The sequence below is a fragment of the Arachis ipaensis genome, chromosome B8 (assembly GCF_059453495.1).
Source record: "Arachis ipaensis isolate K30076 ecotype BB chromosome B8, ASM5945349v1, whole genome shotgun sequence".
Classification (NCBI taxonomy): domain Eukaryota; kingdom Viridiplantae; phylum Streptophyta; class Magnoliopsida; order Fabales; family Fabaceae; genus Arachis; species Arachis ipaensis.
Window position 1 is genome coordinate 28239888 of NC_142443.1, and position 14351 is coordinate 28254238.

General features: G+C 28.3%; 1 protein-coding gene and 1 pseudogene across 1 annotated transcript; one reads left to right on the top strand and one right to left on the bottom strand.

The window, feature by feature from the left end:
* The first annotated feature begins 301 nt into the window (after nucleotides 1-301).
* On the top strand, nucleotides 302-4746 carry LOC107614241 (Polynucleotidyl transferase, ribonuclease H-like superfamily protein). Its single transcript, XM_016316464.3, has 9 exons — nucleotides 302-464; nucleotides 573-639; nucleotides 730-808; nucleotides 1516-1597; nucleotides 2354-2462; nucleotides 3215-3303; nucleotides 3390-3454; nucleotides 3545-3623; nucleotides 4368-4746. The coding sequence occupies exons 1-9, from the start codon at nucleotides 387-389 to the stop codon at nucleotides 4536-4538; spliced, it is 819 nt and encodes a 272-aa protein (XP_016171950.1). The 5' UTR covers nucleotides 302-386; the 3' UTR covers nucleotides 4539-4746.
* A 7539-nt stretch (nucleotides 4747-12285) lies between these two features.
* LOC148547531 (secreted RxLR effector protein 161 pseudogene) lies at nucleotides 12286-12927 on the bottom strand (annotated as a pseudogene).
* Between the last annotated feature and the right edge of the window lie 1424 nt (nucleotides 12928-14351).

A 14351-nucleotide genomic window follows, 5' to 3' on the forward strand; every position in this document is an offset into this window, starting at 1 on the left:
TAATCAAGTTAAACAATAAGATTTGAAATAATGTTAGTTATAATTAATTTTTTATTATATTAGACTAACTTGATTGAACTTAGTTATAAAAAAAATTTGAATGTATAACATTATTTTTAAATTCATTATCAAAATCAAACATTCACACCTATATTAATATAAAATGTATTTTTTATTTTTAAAATTTATTAAAAAATTTTAAAAATATTTTTAAATTTAATTTTATTTTAATTTTGTCCAAAAAATATCCAATTTGCATCGAATATATTTTTTTTTATTTTTTCTTTTTCTTTTTGCTTTTTGTTTTGGGTTTCAAAAAGAGCGAAACTTTTGCAGGTGTAGGAACTGGGAAGAACCCTGGCTCAGTGAAGCGCGCAGAAAACCACATGGTTGCCGCCGGCGAACCCATGAAGAAGAAACCGAAGCAAAACCTACTGAACCCCAATTGGGTTCAACTCCAACAAGTACATTTTCTCTTCTTCTTCACAATTTTTTCACCTATCCATCTAAAGAGACCCTACCCATTGTTCAACTTCAACTCATTCGCGTGTTTTCTTCTTGTCTCTGTGCAGAAGCTAAAGCTCAATAATAAGTCTTCAAGGACTTACAAAGAAGAAGACACCCCAAAATCAATACTGGGTACCCCATAATTTGTCTGTGTTGAAAAAGTATGCAGCTTTTGAAGATTATGTTCGGAGTTTTATTTTTATCTTTTAATTTTTTGGGCAGGGAAACGTAAAGAGAGCCCGAATGATGAATCCAATGACTCTCAGATTGATCCTCTTATTCCTGTAAATGACGACTCAAGGTGACTATTTTGAGTGTGGTGTGTTACTGTAGTTGAGCGTGTATTTGTTTGTTATATGTTTATTCTGGAATTTGCAATTCGACTTTGTTGCTGAGGACTTTAGGCTGTGCTTGCTTCCTAAACTTGAATGCATATGCATGGTAACACCATGCTTTTATTTTACCTAAGAAATTGGACATGTCTTTTGTAGCAAATAAATGAATTTGAGCTGTGTCAAGACTAGATAGAATTTGGAATGAATGCATATGGAGAAACTTTGTGTGGAAGCATGCTAGAATCTTGCCTCAAGTGGTTTGGTCATACATGGAGAACGCCTATAGTGAGTATAAAGTCCAAAGAGAAAGGTAGATGAGATGGAGGGTAGTTCATTAGTCGGAGGTAGATGGAAATGATTCAAAGATATACATGGTTTACAATAGAACATTAGGGTATTATTAATTGCATGTAGCCAACCATCGAAATGGGTCAGGACTCGACTGTTATTGCACTGGATTTAGTAAGTACTTAATCGTGTTACAGGTTTGGCCTTTGGCTTTTTCTTTCATGGTTATGTTAATTTTATCTAGGCGTGCTATGTTGTTATTGGAGGTTTCTAATCTGTTGTAAAGTTCACTATCATTCAATTTATAAGAGATACGACATTGTGGTATGCTGTCTCTACGCTGCTTTAAAATTCAACGTCCTTTAACTTATTAACCATTTGGCAGTCTGACAGATGCAGTCGCCATAGATTGTGAAATGGTTGGCGTTGGTCAAGGAAACAAAAGTGCATTGGGAAGAGTAACAATGGTATTAATCTGTTCTCTTCACCTTGTTATATCTATGCATGTGTAGAATGTCATCCTCCCCACTCCCCCCCCCCCCCAAACAAAAAACAAGGAAAAAACAAAACTTACTAGTGATTGATGAATTCATATAATGAAATTGCCATCCAATTTTCTGTTCTTCCTAAAATTTTTGTTGAAAATTGCCTTTATCTTATCTAGTTTAAATATAATGTGGAAAGTTTTGAAGATTAACATGCATTTGCTAATTGTTGTATATAGTAGGATCAAATGTTGTTTAACCATTTGTTGTGACTCAGCAATCGTAGCTCATTTTGCGATAAGTTTACCTGTTCAAGCCTCAAGGTGTCAATTTTTGAACTTAAATGGATGCACCTTGTAGCCATGCCTATGCCATATTGCCATCGGAAACCTAGGGTGGATTAGAGACCCAGGAAAAAATGGATTTGGTTTCTTTTGGAAGATATATATTTATTCACAGAACTTTTCTTTTGAGTTCCTCATTTTCATATTTGATCACAAGAACTTCTTTCGTGTTTTTATCACCTTTCACGAATGACTATTTGAAGTCGACATCACCTTTGTCTCAGTGTGGTGTTCTAATTTAAGATCTAATAGTGAAAGCAAAATACTAAATGATAAAATGCTATTTTCCAAATTCTTGTAACAAATAATTATTGCAATTATATTATGGTGTTCATTTCATTTTTTATTTCCTTGTTGAGTCATTTGTTTCTAATAATAGTTTGGTTTATGGCAGGTTAATAAGTGGGGAAATGTTCTTTATGATGAGTTTGTTCGGCCAGTAGAACGGGTTGTTGACTTCCGTACTAAAATTAGTGGCATAAGACCTCGAGATTTGAAAAAAGGTTTGTTTAGTATTCCTTTGCCTACAATTTTAAACTCTAATTGGAAGTATTTATATGTCAAAATCCAAAAAATGCAACGAGGTTGAACACCATAATCTACTGTCGTAACTGTACTAGCTTTCAATTTCCCTGTGGAAATGTTAATGGTCAGTGTTTGGAAGTTTCAATTTCTTGCAGTCACATTTCATGAAAAAGGACTTTTGCTTGCTTCATAGATTAATATTATATTAGAACCTCTTCCTCTTGCTTTGCTAGTTTATAAAGGAAAAAGGGGGGACAAGTTGCCATGAACTATATGATATGGACTCCTCTGAACAATAGTAGCCGAGTTTTCAACTTTTGGAATGTAATCATACAAAAATTACCCACAAAGTTTTGACATTTTATAAGAGCTTATTTCTTTGATTTCAAAGTTAACAACTCATGCGTTTTGTTGATTTTAGACTTTTAGTGGGCCTATCTGGCTTATTTGGTGGAATTTTCAATGAATGTTCCAATCATAGTCTTTAGCATTAAATATTTGCATTCTGTTCAATCTATTTGATTATGGGAAATTTAGTTTAATTTGATTACAAATTGGAAGTGGACTATTGTTTAGAGTAATGTTAGAGACTGTTTGATAATTAGAATGTCGAAATGCTTGAAAGCAGGTATTCCGTGCTCATCAGTTTTAGGATTTTGATTTGTCATGATGTTTTCAAGATTAGCATGATGATTCTATGCTGATAAGCAAATGCATCTTTCAATTGTAGCAATTGACTTTTGGACTGCTCAGAAGAAAGTTGCAGAGTTGATGAAAGGAAGGATCCTTGTTGGTCATGCCTTGCAGAATGATCTTAAGGTCTTTTTTCATATTTATTTTAAAAGAATTATTCTCCTAATCAATCTTGGGTGTGTAAAACTAAGAATTAGACAGTATTTTTGCAGGCGTTGTTATTAAGTCATCCGAAAAAGGACATTCGAGATACCTCCGAGTACCAGCCATTTCTAAAGTGATGTCACCTTACTGCTCTCTTTTTGTCGTTTTGGATCCGAATGTCTCCTTTATTCATGCTAACAAGCTTCCCTTTTGGTTTGAGCAGGTCAGGTTGTAGAAGAGCGCTGCGGCATCTTGCTGCAGAAATTCTTGGTGCCAAGATCCAATCAGGAGAGCACTGCCCTGTTAGTCTAACTAACTTTTTGGTTTTACCTCCTTCCCATTCCCATCTCCCCCTTTCATTTTGTTTTACTTCATCACTTTACCAATAAAATTGTTAGTATGTCGGCTAAAGGACAATTGTTTTCTATACAAAATAGTTATTCTAGCTTTCTTGTAGTGCCATTTTTTTTCATAAGGCAATGTTTGGCAAGTGTTTCAAGATAGAAAATATAGAGACACGGAGACAGTGACAAGATAGAAAAATTATGTCCTTGTCCCTATCCTTAAGAAATACGTTTTGCCCTTCAAGTAAAGTATTCATTTTGTCCCTAACTTTTGCGATTTTCTTCAAAACGTTTGCGATTTTCTTCAAAACACTCCTCGTTTAATTTGATTCAATTTTGTCTCTAATATTTTCAATTTGTGTCAAAGCTACCTTTGGACATTTTCAATTTTGTTCCTAACATTGAAGATGGTTAATGTCTGGTGTAATTTTGAAACAAATTGAAAACGTTAGGGTAAGATCGAATGGAATTAAATGTTAGGAGTATTTTTGAAAAAATTACAAACGTTATGGATAAAAAGTATACTTTACTGTGCTCTTCTTTTTGTGCGTTTGATTGTTTTTTTTTTTCTTTTCAAATAAGATTGTTTCTCTCATGGTCTCTGTATTTATATCCTAAGACAATTACCGAGCAAGGCTGTAGTGCCACGATTTCCCCACAAAACAATTTTACTAAGCTTACCTTAACCTATGTTGTAATCAGATACAAGATGCTCGTGCTGCTATGCTGCTTTACCAAAGAAATAGAAAAGAGTGGGAAAGGAGCTTAAGAGATCAGTTTAGGCTCAAAAAGAAGCAAAATAAACGGAAGAATAAAAAGAAACCAAAGAATGAAGATACTTCAAATGCCAACCATGCTATAATTGAATCATAGTATTGCCTCCTTCAATGGTTATTTTGTTAGCTTAAATTTTGAATTAGAACTTTCAGTTAAAAGGAATACAGTTTTTGTCTGTTACTATAAGCTCAATTGTATACTAAGTGGCATAAATATGTTAAATCTGTTGCAAGTTTTGTTATTCTAAAAGAAATTTGTAGAATTTACAAGTACAAAAGAAGGATGTTGTTTGTTAGGTTAAGCATATTGATGCTTTTATCTTTGATATCTTAGTATTTTCTGAACTTAACTGTCAAAACCTCATTAGTTGGTTGATGTCTGCTCCAATCACAATATAAATCAGCAGCTATATTGCACAATCAGAAAACTATAATTAAGATCTTTTTCCTTTTCTTTTTCCCTCACAAAGCATGGAATACAACAACAGCAACAACAACAAAGTCTTATTCCACTAGGTAGGGTCGACTACATGAGTCAAATAATGTTATTGAGTCTTATTGTATTTTATATCTATAATGAGATTGTTTACGCGTAGATCTCCTTTGAGTCTTTGACTATTTCAACAAAATTTAGTTGAATCTTCATAATATAGACCAAAAGTAAGAATAGTTAGATGAAATAAAATGATGGGATATATAATTTGCTCATCTAAGAGTTAATAGTATTGTTATATCATTTTGATAATAAAATTATGGCCAAAATTATGTATGTAGTATTTCTGGTCAACCAGTTATTACCACTTGAAAATGTCACCATTTATAGAATTCACATCTTATTAAATGAAGCAAATTTAGCTGCTTGCTAAGGAAATTGAAAATAATTATGTTAATGAATTTTTAATGTTTTATGAATGTTAATTTTTTTTTTTGGTTTACCCAAACGGTATCCCTCAGCCCGACAGATTAAAGACTAATCCGTCGCGAATCTGAGCTTCATTTAAGGGTCTGCCGCTGGCCAATGAGTTTTCAAACTCCCGACACTTGTTTAAGCGGACGAGTGAGCTGATCACTCGACCAACTCAAATTGGTTTTATGAATGTTAATTGAGTACATTTAATTCAACTTCAAGATCTCTTAATGAATTTTTCTTTAATGTTTTACGAATGTTAATTTAGTCCGTTTAATTCAACTTTAAGGGTAGTTTGTTTGCTAAAATATATATTCGTTCAAAACTTTTTTTCTTACGGACAAAATATTAATTTATATAACACAGGGATATTGAAAAGGCTAGTGTCCGATTTTTCTAAAATATCTTTTTATATATATAATTTATAAAAACTATTATTTTCAATATTTGAAGCCAAGACTTTTAATTAAATTATAAACTACTTACTATTTCAACTAATACAATCTTTATTATTTTTATACACATTTAATAATTAAAATGGTGCACGGGAGCCCTGTGTCAGCTAAAGCAGGTGAGTTGATAGAAAGGTTGCAGGTGGGGAGTAGGTCTCGTGTTTCTTTGGATGGAGTGTTAACAATTTAACAAAATTGATTAAATATGTGGTGTGATTAAGATTTATTGGATGATGGGCTAAATAAAATATTAATTTTTTTTTTGATCTGTTGGTTGAATTTGGAAGCCCATGACAATTAATTGCTGACACTTTTTAAAATCTTTAATGTTACAATATGAACAAAACAATCAATCATCTGTCCACTTTTAAAAATCTTTAATGTTAGGAGTCTCTCTTGGACACTTTAAGTAGGAGTCTCTCTTAATAGTTGGAGAAATTTAAAATGATCTTTGAATAAAATCGTAAATATATATTTTTTGCAAATAACACTTATAATTTGTGACGTCTTTTTTTGCATTTTCCATTTCTATTGGATTGAAAATATTTTTATTTTTAGACATTTTTAAGTATATTAATATATTTTTTTAAAAATATGAATATTTTTTATTATTCATATCATTTTTGCTGCTAATGAGTTAAGCAATAAATAATAAAAAATATTAATTTAAAAAATTATTTTTTAATTAAATATTTGTTTTTTTCTTCTTATGTGCATTTTTATTATTTTTTATTGGACTAAGTTAATTATTAAAATAATTTGGTCATGCAATAGCATTGTCGTAAAAGATTTTTTATTAATGTTGTTTGCAAAAGAAAAATATTTAAGAACGACATTCAATGTATGTTGTTATTAGTAACAATGAGATATAACTATATTTGCAGTATGATTTAAATAGATTCAAAAAATAAAATTCATTTAATTTTTTATGATTTGGATAATATCCGTTTGATTTTTATTGTTTACAAATAATAGAATTTATATCAAATGAATTTAAAAGCTATTTTGCAATGTACTCTAATTCAAATTATTGTAATAAATATATAAATAAATGATTTATTGGTATATTATTTTTAAAAGGATTTTAAATTTTATAAAAATATGTGTATTAATAAAAAAATATAAATATTTTAAAAAATATGAATACAAATAATTAACTTAGGTTATTTATTTCAAAAATTGTTTTATTTAATTAACAGAAATTTGTTGACCTATATTAAAAAAGTGCAATTTCATTTTTCTTTTGTCAACATTCACACCTAATTACGTTTGATCTTAGAAATAACTTAGGGCCATATTTTGAAAAAACTAATATCATTTGAAATCTTAAACCATAAATAAAACACAGTTTGTCATATTTTTTGTGTTGCTTACATTATGCAATTTTTTACGTGAATAAAAAAGATAAAATTGTATAAATTTTATCTGAAAAGTATAAAACTTTTAGTTACATATAAAAATTGTTACCCTACTTTACTTTATCTGTTTTTTAGATTCTGCAAATTTTTTTAGTTGAAAGCAATGAAAAAAAAAAAATAATTGTACTTAAAAAACTTAAAATTTTTAGCTGGACGAACAAAAGTTGATTTGAACTGCCCTAATCTTTAGAAGGGATTAACAAAGAAGATCCACTAGACTTTTACAAAATTAAACAAAAATTTTTGCTATACAAATACTAAAGCTGTCTCTGATTTTGAGAATAAAAAAAAATAAGACACTAAAGAATAGAATACAAAAGACTAATACAAAAAATAATTAGTGTTCTTATATTTTATTTGGTAATAAATAGAACAAATTCGAAAAATTTAATTTATTCATATTTTTTTATATAATAAAATTGCACAATATTTTTTTATAATTATTTTCACTTATATTAAAATTAATTATATTTGTTATTATTCATAATTATTTATATAAATATTATTAAATATATATAAATAACAAATATAAAATATTTTTATTAATTATAATATTATTATTTTTTTTATAATTATATGATATTTATTAATATTAATTTTCAATAAATACATATAAATATATAAAGAAGTAATCATGATGTTTTTGTTCATCCAATATCATGATCTGATTTTTTATCCCTTTATCACTATCATCATCATTTTTTGGACATTCCTCAAAAACATATTTCTATGGTTTATGTCATATCACTCTTCAAAATTTTTTGAAATTTTTCATCAGTAATTAATTATCATGGGCTTCCAAAATCCAACCAATAGATCGAAAAAACTTTTGAACATTTTATTCAACCTATCATCCAATAAAGCTTAATTACACCACACATTTAATCAATTTTGTTAAATTGTTAAACTTCATAGAACGAAATACGAGACCTGACCTTTCTATCAGCTCACCTGCTTCAATGACACAGGAATTCCGTGCACGCGTCGAAACTGCATTCCGTCCACGTCGGATCCATACCTCTGGATGTCTAACTCTATCCATACCATAGAACTTTCCAATAAAATAAAACACTTGATAGAAAGGTAAAGGTGAAACAACAACGTTAGGTCGTTTGATAAAATATAACAATAGGATTAAAAGAATTTGATGTTAAAATTTATCTTTCTTATTTTAGCGTTAGGTCGCTTGATAAAATATAACAATAGGATTAGAAGAATTTGGTGTTAAAATTTATCTTTCCTATTTTAGCATTACTAATATGACCGATAAAACTAGAAGTGAGTTGAGTTAGATTGAGTTCAAGTTTAGGTCACACAAATTAAACTTGGCTTACGATTCGATTCATTACAATCGAGTCTATTTTTTAAGTTCAAACTCGACTCATCGAAAGCTCATAGACTAGCTCAAATAACAGAAACATAATTTATAATTCTATATCAATAAATTATAATTTATATATATTAACAAATATTTAAAAAGATTAATTTTATATATTGTCTATCAATTATAAATTTTTTTTATGTCTTTTATATATATATATATATAGAGAGAGAGAAAGAGAGATATGATATCTAGTAAAAAATGAAAAATGAGAAATGAGAGAGTCTAATTATAACCATTAGATCTAAATAAACCATTAGATCTAAATAAATGACTAAGATTAAACTATAAAATTTAAAGACAAAATGTGTATAATTAATATGTTTAAAATTAGAGAGGAGTTGTTAATATCCTTAAAATTAAAAAGAGAGAGAATAATTAATTTTAAAGTATATTTATAATTTTAGATATTTTTAATTTTATTATTTAAAATATAATTCAATATATGAATAGTTACTTTAGTTATGAAATAAATATCGTAATAAATAATTTATTATTCTTTAATTAAGAATGAAGAGTTACTTTAGTTATAAAATAACATCCGTTATTATTTTAAAAAAAATTGACAAACATAATTTATTTAAAAAAAATTTAATCCTAAAATTGTATCCCTACCTTAAAGTAGATCTATCTTTAATTTTATCGAAGAACGTAAAATGCACAGTGTATACCGCATACGCATAGGAGTGATAATGTTAATTTGTTAATATATATCTATATTTATTCATTGATTTGTCAGCTTTCTTAGTGTATTTACAATAATTTTTTGTTTACAAATGATAATATACAGATTTTGGTATTATAATTATTAATATGAAAATATGTATTAAAAAATTGCATGTATTTGTGTTCATATCACGTTAATAATTAAAAATTTATAATTGATAATTTTTAAATATATTAAATTATTTAATAATAATTAATTATTAATTTTATATAAAAATAATTATATGTAAATTTTTATTAAAATATTTTCATAAAAATATTGTGTACATATTAAAAATAGTTATTACATATTTATATATAAATATATATTATTTAATTTATTTTTAATATATAATTTAATATATGAGTTATGAAATAAAATAATTTTATCTGTTAATAAAATAAGTTGATTGGTCTATGAATAAATAATATATAAGCAAATATAATTTTACTGCATGATGGAGTTTTATGACATGGTAAAATTAAGAGTAATGATGTAACGAGAAGTTATAAGTTTGAATTAATTTTTAACTTTATAAAAATTCATGATAAACACTAATTAGTAATGTAAATCACATAAAATAACATAAATTACAAGTTCATAAATCATATAAAATTAATTCAATTATTTGTGATACATCTCCTTCGACATTGTGATCAAAACTAATTAGTAATAAAAATCACATAAAATAACATAAATTACAAATCCATAAATCATATAAACACTAATTTAATTATTTGTGATACATTCCCCTTTGACATTATCGTCAAAGATGGTCACAAATTATAAATTTGTAGCAAGTTATACAAAAGACATTTCATAACTACAATATTTAAAGCATAAAAAATACCAACACACAAATTAAGATATACTACTCACACACAAACTAAAGCAACAACTCACTTATAATCCACCAAATCAACAATTATCTCCAAACACATGGTTATAGTAACAAAACTTCATATTCTTGATTGCTGCAAATAATAATAATAATAATAATAATAATAATAATAATAATAATAATAATAATAATAATAATGAAATTAGAAAGTGAAGTATGAGGATAAATTATATTAAATTAAAACTAAATAATACGATTGATTACCAAAATTTAGGAAGAAGTCTTTGTGGGGCAATTGTGGTTCTCATGATTTGCATATTGTTTGCAGGCCTTGCAAAGTTGTTTTCCACTTCCCTTGGTATTTGAAGAATTAGGCGGAAGAATTTTAACTTCTTGAGAAATATTAGAGCCAATAAAAGATTCTAGTTCACTTTTTTTATTTGGTATGACTTTATTTTTTTCTCGGCCAATTGCATTTCAATAGAAGAAGCTTCATTTATGAGTCACCTATAATAATAATAATAATAATAATAATAATAATAATAATAATAATAATAATAATAATAATAATAATAATAATAATAAGTTATCAAATAACTATACCTTATTTTACTTATGTAAAAATTTTAGATTTAGAATAGCTCACAAGAGATACGTGTTATGCTTTTTTCACCTATTAAAAAAATATACCATGTCAAATAATTAGTTTTGTATGTGATTTTATTTTGATTAACTTAGAAGCAAATCAGAAGAGAGAACGACAAAAACTATAGACGAATTAAGATTGAGATTAATGGTGGAGTTGAGGTAATTCTTAGAGGAGGTGAAAATTAAAAGACAGGAAGGAGAATTAGTGCTCAATTTATGTCTCTTCCCATACAAATAATGTCATTTACTTTCTATTAAGTTTCCTGAATCGTTTTTTTTATTATTATTATTTTGAAGTATTAATATAATTGTTAGATTAAAAAATTAAAATTATTATTTCAGGTTATATAATTTATAGAATTCATTTAATCTCATTTATTAAATCGTAGTTTATAGGTATATATTTTATATTTTAAATAATTCATATATTAAGAACTCTCTCTATATATATATAATCTAGTTAGTTTACAAGCTAATAAGCTGTGTTGAGTATATGAGTATGAGAAGATGACAAAATCTTATATTTATGTAGTGGTTTCAAGGCACGATTAGATCACTTTCTTTAGAGAGATATTTGTCCCCACACTTAGTTGCTATAGGGTTGATGACAATACTCTCCCAGGATACAATGAAACCTAAGAATTTCTTAATTAGCAATAGTAAGAAATTCTCAACTCTCTTGAACAAAGAAAATCTCTTAATGGTTGAGTAATTTGTACACTTAGTACGTCATATCTGAAATAGTGAACAAGGACTTATTTATACATATTACACATAGCAATTATGATTGGTTACGTATACAAATGGTTGTGTCTTTTCTATTGCCAATAGATACAATGTTTTGAATATACACAACTCTTAAAGAGTTGTGTCCCTTTAGTCAATAGACACAATGTTTTGAACATATACAATCCTTAAAAGGTTGTGTCCCTTCAACCAAATGGTACTAAACGATTAGTAACCATTTATTAATATTAATAATATTAATTAATCAAATTTGTAAATACCCTTCAATCCCTCACTATTTACAAAATTTAAATATCATACAAGTATATGCATAAAGAATGTGTCACTAAGATTAAACATTCTTTTAGTGTAAATTTTAAAGTTCTAACGAAGTAATAGATGTCTAATCGATTAAACCTATACTCCATATGCTAGTACCAAAAATCACACACATTACTTATACCCTCCAAGTTCAAGAGTTTACAATTTTAAGCACTTATATGGCCTTGTGCTCATCCTGGTTTCATGAATATTTACGAGAATAAAACCTCTAAAATTCTCGATTAGAGCGGCACCACTCTTATATTCATATAGGTGGAATCTTTTGATAGATAATATTATCATTCCATTAAGAGTTTAAACTCACCCTCCTAATTTATTATAAATAGCACTAAATCCTATACGTTAGTGCTCCAATTGCTAAATAACTTGTTATTACCCATTAAACCTTGAAACTAGTGGTCTACTAGAATAAAGTTGTTCCCATCATTTAGCAATAATAGGTTTTAATCCCATTTTAGCAGTAGTTTCTTTGATTTTATCCCTTGACAAACCTTTAGTCAAAGGGTCTGCTAAATTTCCTTGAGATCTTATATAAGTAATGGTAATTACACCATCATCTATTAGTTGCCTCACAAACTCATGTCTCAAACTTATATGTCTAGACTTTCCATTATAAACCTTGTTATATGCCCGAGACATGGTTGATTCACTATCACAGAAGATTGAAATGGCTGTCGTTTGCTGTGGCCACAGCTTTATATCATATAACAAATTTCTTAACCATTCCGCTTCTTTACCTGCGACTGATAAAGCTACAAACTCAGCCTCCATAGTAGAATGTGTAATACATGTTTGTTTCTTTGAGGCCCAACTTATTGCTCCACCACCTATGGTGAAAATCCATCCTGAAGGGGATTTGTTATCACTAAGATTTGTAATCCAACTTGCGTCGGAATAAACTTCTAAAACTGCGGGATAATCACTATAATGTAATCCCAAGTTTATGGTTTTCTTGAGATAACCAAGAACTCTTGTTATAGCTTTCCAATGTTGATTGATAGGCTTTTCTGTAAACCTTGATAATTTGCACACAGCAAATGCTATATCAGGTCTAGTACAATGCATTGCATACATTAAACTTCCTATAGCACTAGCATATTAGATTGTGCTATAGGTCTTCCCATGTTTCCTTCTAATTTAAGATTAGGATCATACGGCGTATTGGATTCTTTAATTGTGAGATGATCAAACTTTTCCAATACCTTTTTAATATAATGAGATTGACTTAAAGTAAAGCCAACTTCATTCTTATGTACCTTTATGCCTAATATTGTATCAACTTCATTCAAATCCTTCATCTTGAATTTAGAAGTTAGATACTCCTTCGTTATACGAATTCCTTCTAAATTTGTTCCGATGATTAACATATCATCAACATATAAACAAATAATTACTCCATAATCTTTAGTAAATTTTGAGTAAATACATTTATTCGCACTATTATGTGAGAAGCCATTTGATAACACCACTGAATCAAACTTCTCATGCCATTGTTTAGGTGCTTGTTTTAGCCCATACAAAGACTTAATTAATTTACAAACTTTCTTTTCATTTCCGGGTAGCACATAGCCTTCCGGTTGCTCCATATAAATTTCTTCATTAAGATCTCCATTTAAAAAAGCCGTTTTAACATCCATTTGATGTATATAAAGCTTATGTATGGATGCTAATGCTATAAGAGCCCTAATGGAAGTCATTCTTGCCACAGGTGCGTAGGTATCAAAATAGTCTAGACCTTCTTGTTGTCTAAACCCCTTGGCCACTAACCTTGCTTTAAAGGTTTGTAATGAACCATCAGTGTTATACTTTCTTCTAAATACCCACTTACATCCTATAGGCTTTGATCCTGGAGGCAAATCAACTATGACCCAAGTATCGTTAGATAATATTGAGTCCATTTCATCGTTTATTGCTTCTTTTCAAAAAGCAGAATCCCTTGAAGCCATAGCCTCTTTGAACGTTTGAGGATCACTCTCTATGTTCATCACAATAGGAATCTTGTTTGTTACAGAATTCCTAGTTCCTTCTACCAAAAAGGTGATAGCCTGAGAAGAAATAAAATCTGGACCCAAGTCCTTTTCTTTTCTTACTCTCAAGCTCTTCCTTGGTTCAATCAACTCTTTGTCGTTTAGACGTTTATTATTTTGATTATTTATTTCTTGTGAAATATTAGTATCATTTTAGAGATACTCTGAATTAGAAGTTGAATCATTGATAAATTTATTTTCAATAAATTCTACTTCTCTTGATTCAACAACTACATTAGACACTAAGTCTAATATTCTATATGTTTTAGAATTTTGAGCATATCCTATAAAAGCCCCTTTTATGGCTCTTGGCCCCAATTTAGTTCTCTTTTGATCAGGAACTCGATAAAAGGCTAAACACCCCCACACTTTAAGATAATTTAAATTAGGTTTCCTTCCTTTCCAAATTTCATAAGGAGAAACCTTTCTATGTCTTGATGGTATCCTATTATGGATATGACA

Bases quoted from the DNA above. Each gene is read 5' to 3' on its own strand.
- LOC107614241 (XM_016316464.3), top strand. From the start codon at position 387: ATGGTTGCCGCCGGCGAACCCATGAAGAAGAAACCGAAGCAAAACCTA. The intron at 809-1,515 runs GTGACTATTTTG...ACCATTTGGCAG, and splicing joins CCTGTAAATGACGACTCAAG to TCTGACAGATGCAGTCGCCA. The intron at 3,455-3,544 runs GTGATGTCACCT...TGGTTTGAGCAG, and splicing joins GAGTACCAGCCATTTCTAAA to GTCAGGTTGTAGAAGAGCGC.